Raw genomic sequence first — 18,465 nt, 5'->3', positions numbered from 1 at the left:
TTGCTCCATGTTGAGAAATACAGGACTGTGCAGAAGTCTTAGCACCCTAGCTATATACAGTATAAGACTTATGCACAGTACTGTAAATTTATTATCAAAGATACCAAAAGCTACCTTGAGATTCATTTCCTTTTAGGCAATTACAAGAAAATAAATATAATAGAATTTATGAAAAACGATATGAATAGACTGCCTTACAGCCAACATGCAAAAGAAGACAATGCAAATAAAAAAATACTGAGAACATAAGTTGTAAAAAGTGTTTTAAAAATGAATCAGAAGAGAGCATGGCCTGGATAGTGGGAGTCCTTCTTCCTCATGTTCTTACCACCCTTAATTGCTTCCATTTAACTACTGATATATTGTGACATGGGAGCAGAGTAAGCCTATTCAGGCCATGGAGTCTACAACTGCCATTCCAACATGGTTGATTTATATTCCTTTTCAACTCACTTCTCCTGCCTTCTTCCCATACCCTCTGACACCCTATCAACACTTTTTAAATACCCATTAACTTGGTCTCCACAGATTCACCACCTTCTGGCTAAAGAAATCCCTCATCTCTTTCCTAAAGGGACCTCCTTCTATTATGAGGCAGTGCCCTCTGGTCATAGACTCTCTCACCACTTTAAACATCCTCTTCACGTCCTAATTCAACTTTTCAGTATGTTTCTGAAATTCCTGAGATGTCAAAAAGATCAGGAGCTCCACAATGGAATAAAACAGAAACATGCATGACAGCTTCCTGTCAAGATTGCGCCCAGCGGCGTTCTCCATTGTGGTCATGGCTCAGAGTTAGTTTCTTTTTGGGTTCGTAGAGATGGTTTTGGGGACAGAGAAGGGGGTTAGGGTCATTTTAGGGCGTGGAATTAGGGATGTGGGAGAGTTAGAGGTCAGGCTGAAGTTGGACTTCCCTAGGTCAGGGAGTTGCCGGCGAGTTCCAAGATCGGAGTTTTTTTGCGGTCAGGAGGCACGAAGGCTGAGTCGGTAAGACTGGAGTTGGAGGCTTCTGGGTTCCGTCATCAGAGTCCTGGCGTACGTGCCGAAGATCAAAATCCTAAGGTTGATTTTAAGTCGAGGCCCGATGGTCTGTGAGCCCATTGAGGAAGTCGAAGCGCTTTGTTTGTGAGGCTGGAGGAGTGTTTGTGTGAATGAGAGAATGGGGCTTGTTTGGCTTTTCATAAATACGAGAAAGTCTTCTGCTGCTGGAAATCCACAGCAATACACACACAAAATGCTGGAGGAACTCAAAAGGTCAGGTAGCATCAACAGAAATGAATAAACAGCTTACCTTTCAGGACTAAAAAGGGAGAAGATGCCATAATAAAACTTGGTGGGGGGGGGGGGAGGATAATTAAGCTGTTGTTGTACGTGTTATTTTATGAACATGGTGAGTATGCTATGTTGGCATCAGAGTGTGTGGCGAAATTTGCAGGCCGCTCACAGTACATGTTCAAGTTCTGTTGCTTTTGACACAAACAGCGCATGTCCCTTTCTGTTTCGATATAACACGTGATAAATCCATGATTCTGAATCTCAAGTTATCATTCAAAAGCAGGTTGGGCATTTACCATTACAATAATGGACCATAAAATCTGTAGTGGGAATTTTATGACATACTGGGATGAAGACATTGGGTTGTAAGGCACGCTGACCTTCATAAATAAAAATATTGAGTACAGGTGTGGGTATGTTATATTGAAGTGCAAGACGTTATCTGGAATATTGCGTGGAGTTCAGGTCACCTACCTACAGGAAAGATATCAATAAGATCGAGAGTACAGAGAAAGTTTTCAAGGATGTTGCAAGGACTTGAAGACCGAGTTATAGTGAAAGGTTAGGACTTCCATAGAGTGTAGGTGGATGAGGTGAGATTTAATAGAGGTATACACAATTTTAAGGGGCATCAATAGGGTATATGCAAACAGACTTTTTCCACTGAGGTTGGGGCAAGACTAGAAGTCATGGGTTAAGGGTGAAAGGTGAAATATTTAATGGGAACCAGAGGGCGAATTTCTTCACCCAAAAGGTGGTGAATAGTGTGAAATGAGCTGCCTGTGGAAGTAGGTTCAACTTCAACATTTAAGGGAAGTTTGGATAAGTATGGATGGGAGGGATATGGTCCAGATACATGACAATGGGACTAGGCAGAATAGCAGTTTGGCATGATCTAAGTGGGCTGAAGGGCATTTGTGTAGTGCTCCATGATTCTCACTCTATCGGCACCCAGTAAGATTTCCCTCCAAATACACAGCACTGTTATTGGTGAGGCCATATTTGGAATACTCTGTACAGTTTTGGTCATCCTTTTAAACTGGAAAGTACTGAAGAGATTATGAGGATGTTGCCATCTTTGGAACATGGGAGAACGTGGAACATGAATAATGACATGGGAGAATGAAGTATTTGAAAGTGGATGGTAACAGTCTTTTACCCCAGGTTAAGGGGGTCCAAAACTAGGGGACAGAGGTTTAGGGTAAGAGGTGGTGGATTTAAAAGCAATCTGAGAGGTAACTTTTCTCCCCACAGGGTAGTTAGTATATTGTATGAGCTGCAGTCATTTGGACAGGTACATGAATAGGGAAGGTTTAGAATGATTTGGGTCATGCAGACAAATGGTACTAGCCTGGATTGATGTCATGGTTTGTGTAGACTAGTTGGGCCAATGGGCCCGTTTCCATGTTGTTTCATTTTATGATCCCACAAGTTACAACCCTCAACAAACCTACTCAATTTGGAGCCTCAAAGTATGCGAAATGTGTCATAGCATACTTTCTGCTATATAATTGAAAATCATTGCTGGTCTTAGTTATGAACACATGGCAGAGCTGCCTGACCCAAGTAGAGCATCTCGGCACCTTTAGAGGAAAAGAAGAGAACAGCATCAACTTTTCTTGGTCCATGAAATGTTGCTGTCACCAGCAAGGACATTGGAGTGTCATTGTTATATTATAATCCTCATAACACTGTTACAGCTCGGGGCATTCCATATATCAATTCCACCACGATCTTTAAGGAGTCTGTACGTTCTCCCCGTGAACTGTGTGGGCTTCCTCTGAGTGATCCAGTTTTCTCCAACAGTCCAAAGATGTACTGGTTAGCAGATTAATTGATCATTGTAAAATGTCCTGTGATTTGGCTAGGGTTAAGTAGGTGGGTTGCTGGGCAATGTGGCTTGTTGTGGCTTTGGCTGTTCCAGGTTATATCTCAAATAAATAAACAAGTTTAATAGCTGAATGTTCCATGAGCCAAGTATCTTCCCAGTCCACTTAGGAGTCAACACAGTGGTGGAACAGTGTCAGAGAAACCAGACACTTACATTTAATAGTGGCATACAATAAGATGGTTGATCCTTATCTGAGCAGAACCTCCTCACAGAAGCCTCTCGTTTTACATTACCATGGAATCAGAATCATCCAGCACATTCAGCCCACACCCGTTCCCTCTCCATCTACAATATATCCATTTGTCCACATTAGGACCATATCTTTTGTTAGCAATACAGTGCAGAATAGGCCCTTCCAACCCGTCAAGCCACACCACTCCAGCAACCCCACAACCCCAATTAACTTTCACTTAGTCACAGGACAATTTACAATTACCACTTAACCTACCTGGTATGTCTTTGGACTGTGGAAGGAAACTGCAGCATTAAGGAAAGCCAACACATTCCATGATGTTGTACAGAGTGCTTATATAACTGCACCAGAATTCAACTGCAGAACACCGAGCTGTAAGTGTCATGCTAACTGCTTCACTACCATCATATCCATTTATGCCTTGTTGATTTACTCAGTGACCACTTTATTAGGTGGCAGCAATGCATAAAAGCATGCAGACATGGTCAAGAGGTTCAGTTGCTGTCCAGACCAAACATCAGAATGGAAAAGAAATGTGATCGAAATGACTTTGACTGTGGAATGATTGTTGGTGCCAGATGGGGTGGTTTGAGCATCTCAAACTGTTGATCTCCTGGGATTTTCAAGCGCAACAATCATGGTGCGAAAAGCAGAAACATCCAGTGAGGGGCAGTTCTGTGGGCAAAAGTGCCTTGTTAATGAGAGGTCAGAAAAGAATGGCCAGACTGGTTCAAGTTGACAGTAACTCAAGTAACCACACATCACAACAGTGCTGTGCAGAAGAGCATCTCTGAACACACAACACTTCGAACCTTTAAGTATTTGGGCTACTGCAGCAGAAATCGACTTGGTGACCGCTTTATTAAGTATAGGTCACTGAGTGTAAGTCTTTATCTTAATGTCTCTTATATGTACTGTTTGTATCTGATTCCACCATCATCTCTTGGAGGACTCTATGTAAAAGAAAATTAATCCCTCAAATTCCTCCTCTCACCTTATACTATTCCAGCTCGTTTATTTAGCAATATAGTACTGAACAGGCTCTTCCAGCCCAATGAGCTGTGCCACCCAACAATCTTACGATTTAACCCTAGCCTAATCACAGTATAATTTACAATGATCAATTAACCTATTAACTGGTACATCTTTGGACTGTGAGAGGAAACCTGAGCATCTAGAGGAAATTCATGTGGTCCCAGGGAGAATGTACAATCTCCTTACAGCCAGCCAGTGGGTTGCTGGCTCTGTAATAGTGTTATGCTAACCACATAGAGCGGTTTTGGTTCCCCCTACCACAGGAAAAGATTCTGACCATCTACCTTACTCCTCTTATAAACTCACCTCTCAGCTTCCTTTTCTCCAAAGGATTAAACCCAGCCACAGTAGCATAGTAGTTAGCGCAATGCTATTACAGCTTATCATGTTGGAGTTCAGAGTTCAATTCTAGCACTGTCTGTAAGAAGTTTGTAAGTACTCCCCGTGACCATGTGGGTTTCCTCCGGTGCTCCAGTTTCCTTCTACATTCCAAAGATTGGCAGGTTGGTAGGTTAGTTGGAATTGTAAATGGTCCTGTGATTATGCTAGGGTTAAATAGGTGGGTTTCTGGGCAGCACAGCTCATTGGACTGCAAGGGCCTGTTCCACACTATCTCAAATAAAATAAATGCATTGACAATCAAAATCTATTAACTATAAGAAAACAATGGTTAACTTTCTTCTGGAGCCAGCATCACCAATTCATTACAATGGGAACCTTATTGCTTGCACTAGGTGGGTTGCTGGGTGTCGGGGGCTCATTTAGCTAGAAGGGCCTGTTGCGATAACTAACTAAATAAATAAAATTCTCTATCACTCATCCTTCAATCTAGATAACTTGATGAATCTCCACTGAACTCCCTCCTGCACAATCACATCCTTCCTGTGACTAAAATCTATTAAATATAATCAGCAACTGAGCTTGCACAGTTCTCTGAGGCAAATTTCAAGGATGAACCTGTTTGAAAAGAAATTTCTTTACCCACTTAGTCCTGAATGACCAGCCCCTTATTACAAGACAGTGACCTTTGGTTCCAGGTTAACCAGTCAGGGAAACATTAACCCTGACTTCACCTTATAAGCCTCACAAAAATGTCTGGTTCAGTGTAGAGTGCTCTCGCACTCTTAAACATTGCAACAATCAATCTGATGTGCACCCTTGTGGTTCAAGTACAAGACATGTGCTAAGGATGGAAGCCATCTTGCTCCAAAGGAAACCTGTGAATCCGATGAGTTAGAACACAGAACAATACAGGCTCTTCAGCATCTGTCCCTATCAATGTATTAAATAGACCCAATAGTTGTCTCATTCTTGTAATGAGGTGACCAGAAATTAATACACTTAGAACATTGTGTTCAGTTCTGGTAGTCTTATTATAGGAAAGATGTGGAAGCTTTAGAGAGAGTGCAGAGGAGATTTACCAGGATGCAGTCTGGATCACAGCATGTCTTGTGAGGATAGGCTGAGCAAGATAGGACTTTTCTGTTTGGAGCAGAGGATGAGAGGTGACTTGACAGAGATGTACAAAATGGTAAGAGGTAAAGATAGTGGGCAGCCAGAATCTTTTTCCCAGGGTGGAAATGGCTTATAGAGGGAGATTGGAGCAAGATATGGGGGGGGCTGTCAGAGAAAGGTTTTTTTTTCATATACTGAGGATGGCGGCCCATGAAACATGTAGCCCTGGTGGTGGTAGTAGAGGCAGATGCATTTAGGGCATTTTACAGACTCTTAGATAGGCACATGGATGATTTTTATAAATGGAGGGTTACGTGAGAGGGAAGGGTCAGATTGAGCTCAGAGTAGGTTAAAATGTCAGCACAATATCATGGTCCGAAGGGCCTGTACTGTGCTGTAATATTCTACGTTAATGACGTAGTCTATGAATTTACTGAATGGTGTACCTGGCTGGCATACTGCAGCTCTTATTTCTTTGTTCTTAAGCAAGTCAAAAGATAATAATCTGAATCAACTAGAGGGGCCAAATGGCTTTAGTGTAGTTGCTGTGCTTCGCAGCACAGTAGCACAGCAGTTAGCACAATGCTATTTCAACTTGAGGCATCAGAGTTCAATTCCAATGTCATCCACCTGTAAGGAGTTTGTATGTTCCTCTGGGCACTCTTGTTTCCTCCCACAGTCCAAAGGCATACCAGCTAGTAGGTTAATTGGTCATTGTAAATTGTCCTGCGATTAGGCTAGGGTTACATAAGTGGGTTGCTGGATGGCGCAGTTTGTTGGGCCTAAAGGGCCTGTTCTGGTTGGTAGGGTGGGTGGGTAGGTGTGTAGGTAGGTAATAACTAAATAATGAATAAATACATAGACCTGCTGAAAGTGCTCATATTGTTAAGTCCACAACACCTTTATCTCACACCCAGATCCTGTGTTGGGGAGAATGCTTCCAATGTTTCAGGTCCAATGAACATGAATCATCCAGAAACCTGCAGCTGAAAAGCAAGTGGGATAGGCAGACAAATGACATGCAAATTTCGGCAGTCTGTCATTGAAATTCAATTTGGACTTCTTTTCTCTCAAAAGCAGGTTTAATAATTTCATTGAGTGCAAAGATGGATTGAAGAAGCCTGATTCATTGCCAAAAGCCGGCCAGTGGAGTAGTGGCATCCGCACTGGACTTCAGGTTCAAACCCGGCTGGCTCCTTGCACGCTTTCCATCTGTGCTGGTCGAGCGTCGAGCTAGCACCATGGCCTTGTAAAAAAAAAACAGAGAAATGCTAAAGAAGTGGCACTAGCCGACTGATGCATCACAAGGTGTGGAAAGGAACAACAACAACAATTCATTGCCATGGACAGTTGTGGAGGCCAAGTCATTGGGTACATTGAAAGTGGAGGCTGATAGATTCTTGATTAGTCAGGGTGTCAGAGGTTACAGGGAGAAGGTGGGAGAATGGGGTTGAGAGGGATAATAAATCAGGCATGATGGAATGACGGATCAGACTGGATGGGTCAATTGGTCTAATTTTGCTCCTATCTTATAGGACCATAGATGTGCTATCACTTTACAGTAGAAAGTCATAAATTAACAAGTACTATTAGCATTCATCATGGTACTTTCAGTACACAGGTTAGTCCAAAGTCGTCTCAAAGAGCTCAGGTACAGAGACAAAGAAGCTCTCTTTGAGGAGACTGGTGCTGTGATGGGTTTGTATCAGATTTTGATGCTGACAGTGTATCATATTAAATCATTAATATATAGTCTTACGTTCACACAAGGAACAGATATTAATACAAGAGAGTCTTAGATGCTGGAAATCGGAGTGAAACTGGAGGAACTCAACAGCTCATGCAGCATCTAGTCAGGGAAACATTTCTACTGGAAAAGGGAAGAAGCCAGAATAAGAATATGGTAGGAGGGCAAGTAGTACAAGCTGGCAGGTGATAGATGAAACGAGCTGTGGGGATAGGTGGTTGGGTGAGGGGAGGGGGGTTTGAAGTAAGAAGCTGGGAGGTGATTAGTGGTAGAGGTAAAGGGCTGAAGAAGGAATCTGATGGGAGAGAAGGCCAGATGTTACACAAGAGAAAGCACAACCAGAAAGAAATCTACATTCTTTATCCACATAAAGGTGTATGATGTCATCCACAGTTGAATATTCCATTGACACTCACCTTCGATGTTGAGACAGTGGGGAGAACAAGATCATGTGATGCTTTGGTAGAAGGTAGAGAGAAGTCATAGTCATAAAGCACAGAAACAGGCCCTTCAGCCTATCTAGTCCATGCAAAAATGTTATTGTACCCACTGTCCTCAACCAACACATACATGAACAATAACCCTCCATCTCTCTCCTCCCCATGTACTTCATCAAATTTCTCTTAAATGTTAAAATCAACTTGCATTCACTACTTCCACTGGCATCTCATTCCACACTCTCACCACCCTCTGAGTGAACAAGTTTCCCTTCAGGTTCCCCTTAAACATTTCACCTTTCACCTTTACCCATGATCTCTAGCTCCAGTCTCAGACAACCTCAGTTGAAAAAGCCTGCTTACATTTGTCCTAGCTATACTCATAATTTTGTATACCTCTATCAAATATCCCCTCATTCTTCTACATTCCAGCAAATAAAGTCCTAGCCTATTCATTCTTTCCCTATAACACAAGTCCTCAAGTCCCAGCAACATCCTTTTAAATTTTCTCTGTATTCTTTCAATCTCATTAATATCTGTCCTGTAGGTAGGTGACCAGAATTGCACACAATACTTCACATTAGGCCTCATCAAAGACTAGACATACAACTTCAAATATCCCAACTCCTGTGCTCAATACATTGACTTATGAAATCCAATGAGCCAAAAACTCTCGACCCCATCTACCTGTGACACCAATTTCAAGGAATTATGGATCTGCGTTCCCAAATCCTTCTCTGTTCTACTGTACTCCTCAGTGCCCTACCATTCACTGCGTCAGTCCTACACTGGTTTGTCCTCCCAAAGTGCAACATCTCACACTTGTCTGCATTAATGTCCACCCGCCATTTTTCCAGATGATACAGATCCCACTAAAAGCTTTGATAGCCTTCCTTCCTGTCCACTACGCTCCTAATCTACACCTCACACTTAACTGGATTAACATCTGCCATTTTGTCATATCCTGCAACTTTGATAGCTTTCCTCGCTGTCCACACCACCACCAATCTTGCTGTCATCCGCATATTTGCTGATCCAATTTACCACTAATGCTCCTAGTATTTACAGTGACCCCTCACATCTGTCCAATAATCTTGGTAACTCCTACCATCAGGAAGGAGGTAATGTAACATCAGGACAAGAACTGTTTGGATAGGAAACAGTGTCTTCCCGCAGACTGTAAGACTACTGAACTCCATGCCACCAGCCAGGTATCATTACATATAAAGCACCAGTAGCGGTATGTTCACTTTTTAACGTGTCATAAGTGCACCCAATAATTTGTTAATTTAATAGCGATAATATTACTTTGTTTCGTGTGTGAGCTATATGTACTGTATTATGCACCTTGATCTGGAGGTATGTTGTTTTGTTTGGCAGTATACAAGCGTATGGTTCAACGACAGTAAACTGAACATGAATGTGAACACGTTACCATCCAGATTGTTGACACAGATGACAACCTGTTGAATTGAAACTTTCTTTGATAATTTGTTCAACATGCGGGCAGACTTCTGCAGTCCAGTGGATTTTCCCCCCTGCAGACCCCTGCCTCTATTCCTTGGCAAGTACCACTGCATCTGGTGGGTTCAACTGAGTTTTCCAGAGAGGTCTGTGATCCAGAACTCAAAATACACCATTGCTAACACATAAAGTTCATACAGAGGCACCAAGGAAGAAACAGTCTTGAAGATATATATGTATATATATATGTATATAAAAAGAAATTAAATCTAAAAAGCAACGATTTGAGCATATCAGGGGTTTTACAACACAGTGACAGCCAATTATATGGTCATTACACCAGGACACAGTGTCATTGCAATTAACGGCAGTGCCGACGAGCACAGAAGAGATCTAGCAAACACCACAGTAGATTAGAGGTTTTTTTTTACAAAATGTCCACTGCCTACTAGGTACTCACTGCACATGCGACTACTGGTGCTCTTTTAGCTAGTCTATAGCTTAAATCTGGTGTTCAAATCCAAGTACGTGACGGACTAAGTGGTATCAGGACACTACACAACATACTTAAAAAGTCTTTCTTTTATGTATAGATATATATATATTTTCTTCTTAAAAAAGACAAAAGACATTAAGAGGGTCAAAACAATATTTCTGGAATGAGGAAAAATTTCCTTCCACAGCCACCCCCTTCCCAACCCACCCCACCCACTTCAGGGAAAAGTTTGAGCAGGGATAGTTGTCAAAGTTTTTTCTGCTTAAAAAGAATCTCACGCAGTGAAGTAATGGACAACTGAAATAATACAAGATTGGAAAAAAAAATGCAACTAAGTCAAAAAAATGTTAAAGGAACCTTCCGTGTTAATTACCTCAAAATTGGTCACTTCATGAGAGTGGGGGGAATAAGCCAAAACAACAGGGTAAGATGAAATGGATGCAAGAGAATTTTGCTCTCTGGTGTAGTGAGGCTGTGGGGGGGGGGGGGGGGGTAGAATACAACCCAAAAATAGACACAGAAACTGGCCTGATGTACAGCTACTTATGGAATAAATTATTTAAACTAGTGTAAAAAGAGTTTTTATACTTGTTCATTATTACAAACATATTCTACAAGGTCAGTTACTCCCAAGAGGTCATCTTCCTCCTCCTCCCCTCCTTCAGCTGTTCCCTCTCCCGAGGGCATGCCTGACTCCCCATCACACGCGCCATTCAGTGCTGGGCTGGGAGTAGCGGTAGTGTCCTTGGCCATTTGGTTCTTCTCACCGGTTCTGCTGATCAGGGTCTGTCCATTGGAGGGGGGCAGTTCCACCAGGCTACAGTCCAAGGAGCTGGCGTCCTTCTCGGCCTCCTGCAGCTCCTCGTCCTCCTCCTCCTCATCACTCATCAGCCGGTATGCAGGCTTCTTGCTGCAATCCCGACAGGGTCTGGAGGACAGCCTGCTCACCAGCGCAGGCTGGTCTTCGTCCTCCTCGTCCTCGATCCGGTTTGGGCGCTTCCGCTGAGGTCGCTCATCATCTTCTTCCTCAGAACTTTTGCTCCCAGAGCTCTCTGGAAATATAAAGATTCATTTGAATTTGGAGACATAAGAGATGGTAGGCGCTGAATTTGGAGCAACATACTAAATACTGGAGGACCTCAGTGCATCAGGCAATGTCTGTGGAGAGAAACTGATTGTATTTTGGGTCAACACCCTTAATCTGGATTGTCCACATCTGTCAATGAAGGTGAGGGATCTCAACCCGAAATGCCAACTGTCCATTTCACTCCATAGATACTGACTTCTCCTAGGATACTGTGTGTTGAATTATTTGATTCTCTTCTCTGGAAAATGAGGAATGTTTCCACACCCACCAAGTTAAGGCACAGGTCAGAAGGAAACCAATTCAGGGTGTAATGTAGACAGGGAAGGAAAATTCAAATGATTGCAGATCTTGGAAATCTGAAACCATTGTTTTCTGATGAAGAATCCTGCTTCTCTCTCTCTCTCTCTGGGTTTATTTAGGGCAGAGATTGACCGATTCTTGATTGGACTTCTACAAGAAAGCAGCATCCATCATCAAAACCCCCCACCATCCAGGCCATAAGCTCTTTTCTCTACTAACGTCGAGAAGGAGGTACAAGAGCCTTAGGTACTACACCAACAAATTATAGAAACATTGAAACATAGAAAACCTGCAGCACCATAAGGCCCTTCGGTCCACAACGCTGTGCCGAACATGTCCTTACCTTAGAACTACCTAGGCTTACCCAATGCCCTCTATTTTTCTACCTCCACCACCGCCGCTGGCAACCCGTTCCACGCCCTCACCACTCTCTGCGTAAAAAGCCTACCCGACATCTCCTCTGTACCTAGTTCCAAGCACCTTAAAACTATGCCTTCTCATGCTAGCCATTTCAGCCCTGGGAAAAAGCCTCTGACTATCCACATGATCAATGCCTCTCATTATCTTGTACACCTCTATCAGGTCACCTCTCATCTTCTGTCACTCCAAGGAGAAAATGAAGAGTTCACTCAACCTATTCTCATAAGGCATGCTCCCCAATCCAGGCAACATCCTTGTAAATCTCCTCCGCACCCTTTCTATGGTTTCCACATCTTTCCTGTAGTGAGGCGACCAGAATTGAGCACAGTACACCAAGTGGGGTCTGACCAGGGTCCTATATTGCTGCAACATTACCTCTCTGCTCTTAAACTCAATCCCACGATTGATGAAGGCCAATGCACCATATGCCTTCTTAACCACAGAGTCAACCTGTGTAGCATCTTTGAGCGTCCTATGGATTCGGACCCCAACATCCCTCTGATCCTCCACACTGCCAAGGGTCTTACTATTAATGCTATATTCTGCCATCATATTTTACCTACCTGAACACACCTAACAAACTCCAACCCATCTAAACCCCACACTCTAGAGATGCCAATTGATATTTGGGTAATTAAAATTCAGGAACAGTTGTTACCCTTCAACCACCGTGACACTGAACTGATTCCACAACCTACAGACTCATTTTCAAGGACTCTACAACTCATGCCCTCAGTATTATTATTACAATTATTAATTGCACAGTTTGTCTTCTCTTACATATTGTTTGTCGATCTTTGTTTATATAGAGATTTTCATAAATGCTATTGCATTTCTTCATTTTCCTGTAAATGCCTGGAGAAAATGAATCTCAAAGTAGCATATCGGTAATAAAGAATAACTTTACAAATAATAGCTTTGAAAACAGAATTACTTTGACTTTGTCAGGGGTTTGTTACAAGAATTCTTCTGGCCAACAGAGTTTCGGGAAGAATGTGGGAAAATAGTGCTTAAAAGCAAAGTCCATATGTGTACGTACACATACTTGTGCATATAACAATCAACCCAACTTTGAAGCATAATTTTGACTGCTTACAGTTAATTTTCTCAAGTATCATTTCTACTGCAGATGTTCCAGCTATGACTAATGCAGTTCTACATAAATGAGTTTCAAGATCCATCTTGTATCAACTTACCATCACTGATGGTGATGTACAGTCTACGCTTGTGCCCTCTAAGTCTTTCCTTTCGACTTGCACTACTTTTCATGGACCTCTCTGACTCAGAATCTTCTCTATAATTGACCTTTTTGGACTGGTTCCGCTTCGACCGCCTCCTCCTCATGTCCAGCACATCACTGTAACAACTTGAACCATCACTCTCTGCAGAATGAGAGGGGTACTTCAGTAAACCCAAAACAATAAACAAAACCACAAGAAATCCAGTCATCACACAAATAACTCTCAAACTAATGTTCTTTGAAAGAAACTATATTGTAGCTGTCTTTTTTCTATAACTTTGACATAAATTCACACCTTAGAGGTGACAGGGCTCTCCCTCCCCCCCTATTTATGATATTTACCAGGAGCATTGTATATGAAGGGCCTGAAGCAGTGTCGAGGATCCCTACCACCATCCCACAATCTCTTTGACCCACTATTGTCAGGAAGGAGGTACAAGAGTATCAGGACTGGGTCTACCAGGCTAGATAACAGCTTCTTCCCTCAGGCCATGAGACTAATAAGTACTCTGCCACCATTAAGGTCTTGTCATTAGGACAGCAAGCTATTTACTGTTTATCTGTGCTGTACACTACATGCACTTTGAATTCTACTTTATTAACTTATTGGTGGTAATTTTTTTTATGTGCTGTGTGTGATATATGTTGTGTGAGTGCTCTTTGGTCCGGAGGAATGTTGTTTCATTTGGTTGTATGTATATACAGATGACAATATACTTGAATGTGAACTTGAACTTACTGATGTTACAAGCATGATTGACATCACAGGCTTTGATTGATCAAAATTCTTATCATTGGGCAAGAGCTTTCGATCCCACAACACCAGGAACAGTTGTTACCCTGCAACCATCAGGCTCCTGAACTGGAATGGATAACTTCACTCACCTCAACTGTGAAATGATTCTACAACCTACAGACTCACTTTTAAGGACTCTACAAGTCACGTTCTCAGTATATATTTTTTATTTATACATTATTTGTCTTCTTTTGCACATTGATATTTTGTCAGCCTTGGTTTATGTACAGTTTTTCATAAATTCTATTGTATTTCTTTTCCTGTAAATCCCTGCAAGAAAATGAATCTCAAGATAGTATATGGTAACAAATATGTACTTTTGACAATAATTTTACTTTTTTAACTTAGACTGTAATCATGGTAACCAATCCAAAAATCACACTACTGGTCACATCTCAGCAAGTAAACCATTGTATGTAGACCATAAGATATAGAGCAAAATTAGGCCATTCGGCCCATCAAGTCTGCACTGCATTCAATTATAGCTCATTTATTTCCCTTCTCAATGGCATTCTCTTGCCTTCAACCTTTGATGACTGACTAATCAAGAACCCTCTGCTTTAAATATACCCAATGACTTGGCCTCCACAGCCACCTGTGGCAATGAATTCCACAGATTCACCAATCCTCTGGGTAAAGAAATTCCTTCTCATCTTTCTTTTAAAGGGACTTCCTTCTATACAGTAGGACATTGTAAAAAAAAATGGCTCAGTCTTGTTCACTTAACTGAAAATTAAAAGATAATTAATTGGCTGTAAAGTGTTTTGAGTTGTCCTAATGTCGTGGAGGATGGTATACAAATGTAGCTCTTTTGTTTTAGTTTAGCCTCACTTGCTGCCTTTAGTTACGAAGGAAACTGAAAGGGAAGGGGAAAGAAGAGATGAAATCAATGGAATAGATTTTCACCTTCTTGTTCATCTTCATCCTCATCTTCATCCTCATCGGAATACCGTTTAACTGCTCTTCCTCTTAACCTTCGACTCCTCCTCATTGGCTCTGTGTATTTCTGATGTCTTCCTCGGCGGGGGGAGTCAAAACCATCTTCGTCATTGGAGGCAAGCTCTGCCTCGCTGTCTCGGTCAGAGATCTCAAACTCTTCTTCGCTACTGCATGTAGAAATAAAGGTAAGGCCCATCACAGATTAAAATAAACTCTATCAAAATTAATTAAATTCCTACAATGGATTCCAGTTAAGTGGCTCACACTGGAACAGTACACTTTGGCCCAAATAAGTAGCTTTCCCAATAGCCAAAGTTCCATGGGAATACTTAGAAAGGTACAAGAGTGACAAATGACCCTTTAACTCAGTAATAAATTATGTACTTCAATGAAATACAGAGAACACTACCAATACTTCTATAGTACTATAAAACTGTGTATTAGTTATTAATAATTATCAACAGAGGAATTCATCCAGTTTGAGCTTTTGGCTGTAAATCAACAAAATCAGTGCAGTCACCTACTGTAGATTATGGACTATCTTCATTGTCTTTCTGCATGAAGTAATGTTGTAACCTACAATAAATTTCCTGGCACAAAGTGATCAAAAATCACTGCTTTACAACTCGGTGCCTTTCGGCCCAAATGGATAACATAACACAAGCACTCACAACTGACGCTATTAAAAACTGCTCGCTCTAACCACAGTGTAGTTTCTAACAGCAACATAAGTGCACATGACTGACACTACTTGGTAACTGTTTGGCAGGTCTCCTGTCCCAGTTAAGCAGTATAGTGTTCTTTAGGAGGAGGTTAGGAGAATCAATGGCGCCTAATGGCGACTCCTCTCCTTGCATCTTCGGAAACAGCTCTATTTCCATCTTTAATATCTCTATTTTTCCCTTTCAGGTTTCTTTTGAAGACCCTGACCTGGAGTTACAGGCTGACTATGGTTCTTTGCAGGAATGGGAACCGCTCTTGGGGTTTCATGACTGGCCGTTATTTGGCACAGCAACTGCACAGTCTAAGAGCTTTGCTCACCTTTGGAGGTCCAAAATTTCTCTGGAGATGGGGGGGGGGGGGGGGGGGGAGGGGGTAGGGAGGGAAGAAATCAGAGGTTGGTGTCCAGGCAGGAGATCAGTGTGTTGTGGGAGATGGAAGATCTAAGGCTCTGTGCCCAGAGATCCCAGCTCTTTGGACACAGAGCTCAGAAGAAGTGACACAACAGACTTTTAACATCGTAAACCAGTGAGTTGCTGTTATGTCTCCCCTCTCGCTGTGAAACGGAGACACCCCTTTCTCCCTTATTAGGGAGAGAGCGAGCCTGTGGTATGTCAAATACCAGGTGAACGAGTAATCTTTGGAGTACTGCGTCTGTGTCTTTGCTGTTGCTTAGCTCACGCTTGAGTGCTCAGTGGCAGGTGCCAATGCTTTTTTTTTGCTGGTGGGGGGAGGGGGATTGTTGCTTGCGGCTTACATGCGGGAAAGAGGGGAGATGGGGGGGACTTTGGGGTTCTAACATTTAACTGTCATTCATTCTTTGGGGGTACTCCTCTGTTTTTCATGGATCGGAAGCATTTCAGGATGTATATTTTATACATTTCTCTGATATTAAATGTACCTTTGAACCTTTGAAATAAAAAAAGGAAACCCGACTATTTTCTCAATTAGCTTTTATGCAAGAGATGTCTCATATAAGCAGCTGTCCTGACTGATGTCCAATTAACTGTGATCACTGTAATAGACCAATCTAATGCCGCTGAGGACACTCAATCTTTGGACTTTCTCGCAGGGTAGAAACATCAAGTACTACAGAAAGTGACAGAAAGGACTTTAAAGATTTACCTAAACTTCCAGAGGTAGCATTTTAACCAAACCTAGGAGGGGTTGCTTTAATATTTCACCTTTCACTTATTCTGAACTCCTCTTCACTTTCTTCATCTTCAGGTGTACTGTCACTGTCAAGGTCATTCAGTCTTCGCCTTTTCTTGCGTCTGCAAGCAGCTTCTCGTGACGGTCGCTTATTTTCCTTCGACTCTGCAAGTATAGTGGAGATATCCTTCCCATGGGATTGTCCAGTGATGTTTGCCATGTCCTTTCCTCTTCCAGCACCTCAAGAAAAAAGCAGTAAAAAAGTCAAACCTCTAGGACTGTGTATCTAAGTGATATCTAGGTGATATCATTACAGTGGGCCATATCTCAAATAATAATGAGTCAGAGGAAAGAAATAAAGAACTCAGTGACAATAACCAATGTCAGCAAAACAAAAGAGCTGGTCATCGACTTCAGGAAAGGCACATACTCTTGTCTACATCAATGGTGTTCAGGGTGAGATGGTTGAGAGCTTCAAGTCCAACCACATTGATGTCATGGCCAAGAAAGCACGCCAAAGTCTCTTCTTCCTCAGAGGGCTAAAGAAATTTGTCACATTTCTGTCAACTCTTCCCAATTCTTATTAATGCATCACAGAAAGCATTCTGTCAGGATGCATAATGGCTTAGTATGCTAACTGCTCTGCATGTGACCATAAGAAACTGCAGAGAATTGTGAACACAGCTCAGCACATTACAGGAACTAGCTTCCCCTCCATGGACTCTGTCTATACTTCTTGCAAAGTAGGCGGCATAGTCACAAGCTACCTTAGATATTATCACTTCTACCTCTCAGGCAGGACGTCTAAAAGCCTGAAAGCATATTCCACCAGGGTCAAGAGCAGTTTTCGTTATCAGACTCTTGAATGGACCTCTTGTACCATAAGATGGACTTTTGGCTTCACAATCTACCTGGCCACCCCATTACAGGAAGGATGTGAAATATTTGGAAAGGGTACAACAGTGGTTTCCCAATTTATTGCCAGGATTAGAGGTTGGACAAACTTGGGTCTGGAGTGTCAGATGCTGATGGGAGACCTTATTGAAGTTTATACTATGAGGGGCATAAATATACAGTTAGAATCTTTACCCCAGAATAGAAATGTCAAGAACTAGAGGCCATGTATTTAAGGTGAGAGGGGGAAAGTTTAAAGCAGATGTGTACGATAAACTCTCTTTGGCACAGAGAGTAGTGGATGCCTGGAACAGACAACCAATGCTGGTGGTGGAAAAGATCTAACAGTGACACAAATAAGGTTTTCAGAAAGACACATGACTACATGAGGGAACGTATGGGAAGAGAGGCATGTATATGGAGGGAGAGTGATGGGAATGGGAGAGACACAGAGACAGAGAGAGACACACACACACAGGGAATGGACAGAGTGGATGGAGAGATTTAGTTTAAATTGGCATTGATTTTGCAACAGACATTGTGGATTAAAGAACTTTTTACTGTGCTGTGCTGTATTGATCTATGATAAGAGCAAAATTAGGACATTCAGCCCATCGAGTCTGCTTGGCCATTCCATCACTGCTGTATTAGCCCTCTCAATGCCATTCTTCCTGCCCCCTCATAATTTTGACATCCTGATTAATATCATACCTCTGAATAAGGGTTTCCAGGAGACTTAAGTAACTGAAAATGCTGAAATCTTGAGCACCAAACAATTTGCTGGAAGATCTCAGTGGCTCACACAGCACCCGTGAGAGGAAAGAAATTACTGACATATTGGTCAAAAGCCAGTATCAGGACTGAGCAAGGGAAGGGAGATGACCAGTAGAAAAAAGAGAAGGGGCGTGGTGAGAAAGGATTCTG

At 42.2% G+C, this 18,465-nt stretch overlaps 1 protein-coding gene across 6 annotated transcripts in view; it reads right to left on the bottom strand.

Moving 5' to 3' along the window:
- Positions 1 to 3,164: 3,164 nt before the first annotated feature.
- Positions 3,165 to 18,465, bottom strand: part of rsf1a (remodeling and spacing factor 1a) — a 134,455-nt gene continuing 119,154 nt past the window's right edge. For 2 of the 6 annotated variants that reach the window (XM_059963656.1, XM_059963657.1), the window contains exons 13-16: positions 16,680 to 16,887; positions 14,743 to 14,942; positions 12,997 to 13,182; positions 9,733 to 11,045 (exon numbers count right to left, since the gene is read on the bottom strand). In XM_059963656.1, the coding sequence (XP_059819639.1) occupies positions 10,576 to 11,045; positions 12,997 to 13,182; positions 14,743 to 14,942; positions 16,680 to 16,887 (1,064 nt within the window). In that variant the 3' untranslated portion in view covers positions 9,733 to 10,575. The other 4 variants (XM_059963658.1, XM_059963659.1, XM_059963660.1 and 1 more) reach the window with 4 other exon arrangements.

The sequence above is a fragment of the Hypanus sabinus genome, chromosome 3 (assembly GCF_030144855.1).
Source record: "Hypanus sabinus isolate sHypSab1 chromosome 3, sHypSab1.hap1, whole genome shotgun sequence".
Classification (NCBI taxonomy): domain Eukaryota; kingdom Metazoa; phylum Chordata; class Chondrichthyes; order Myliobatiformes; family Dasyatidae; genus Hypanus; species Hypanus sabinus.
The sequence above is the reverse complement of the archived record's forward strand: the minus strand, read 5'-3'. Positions and strand labels throughout refer to the sequence as shown.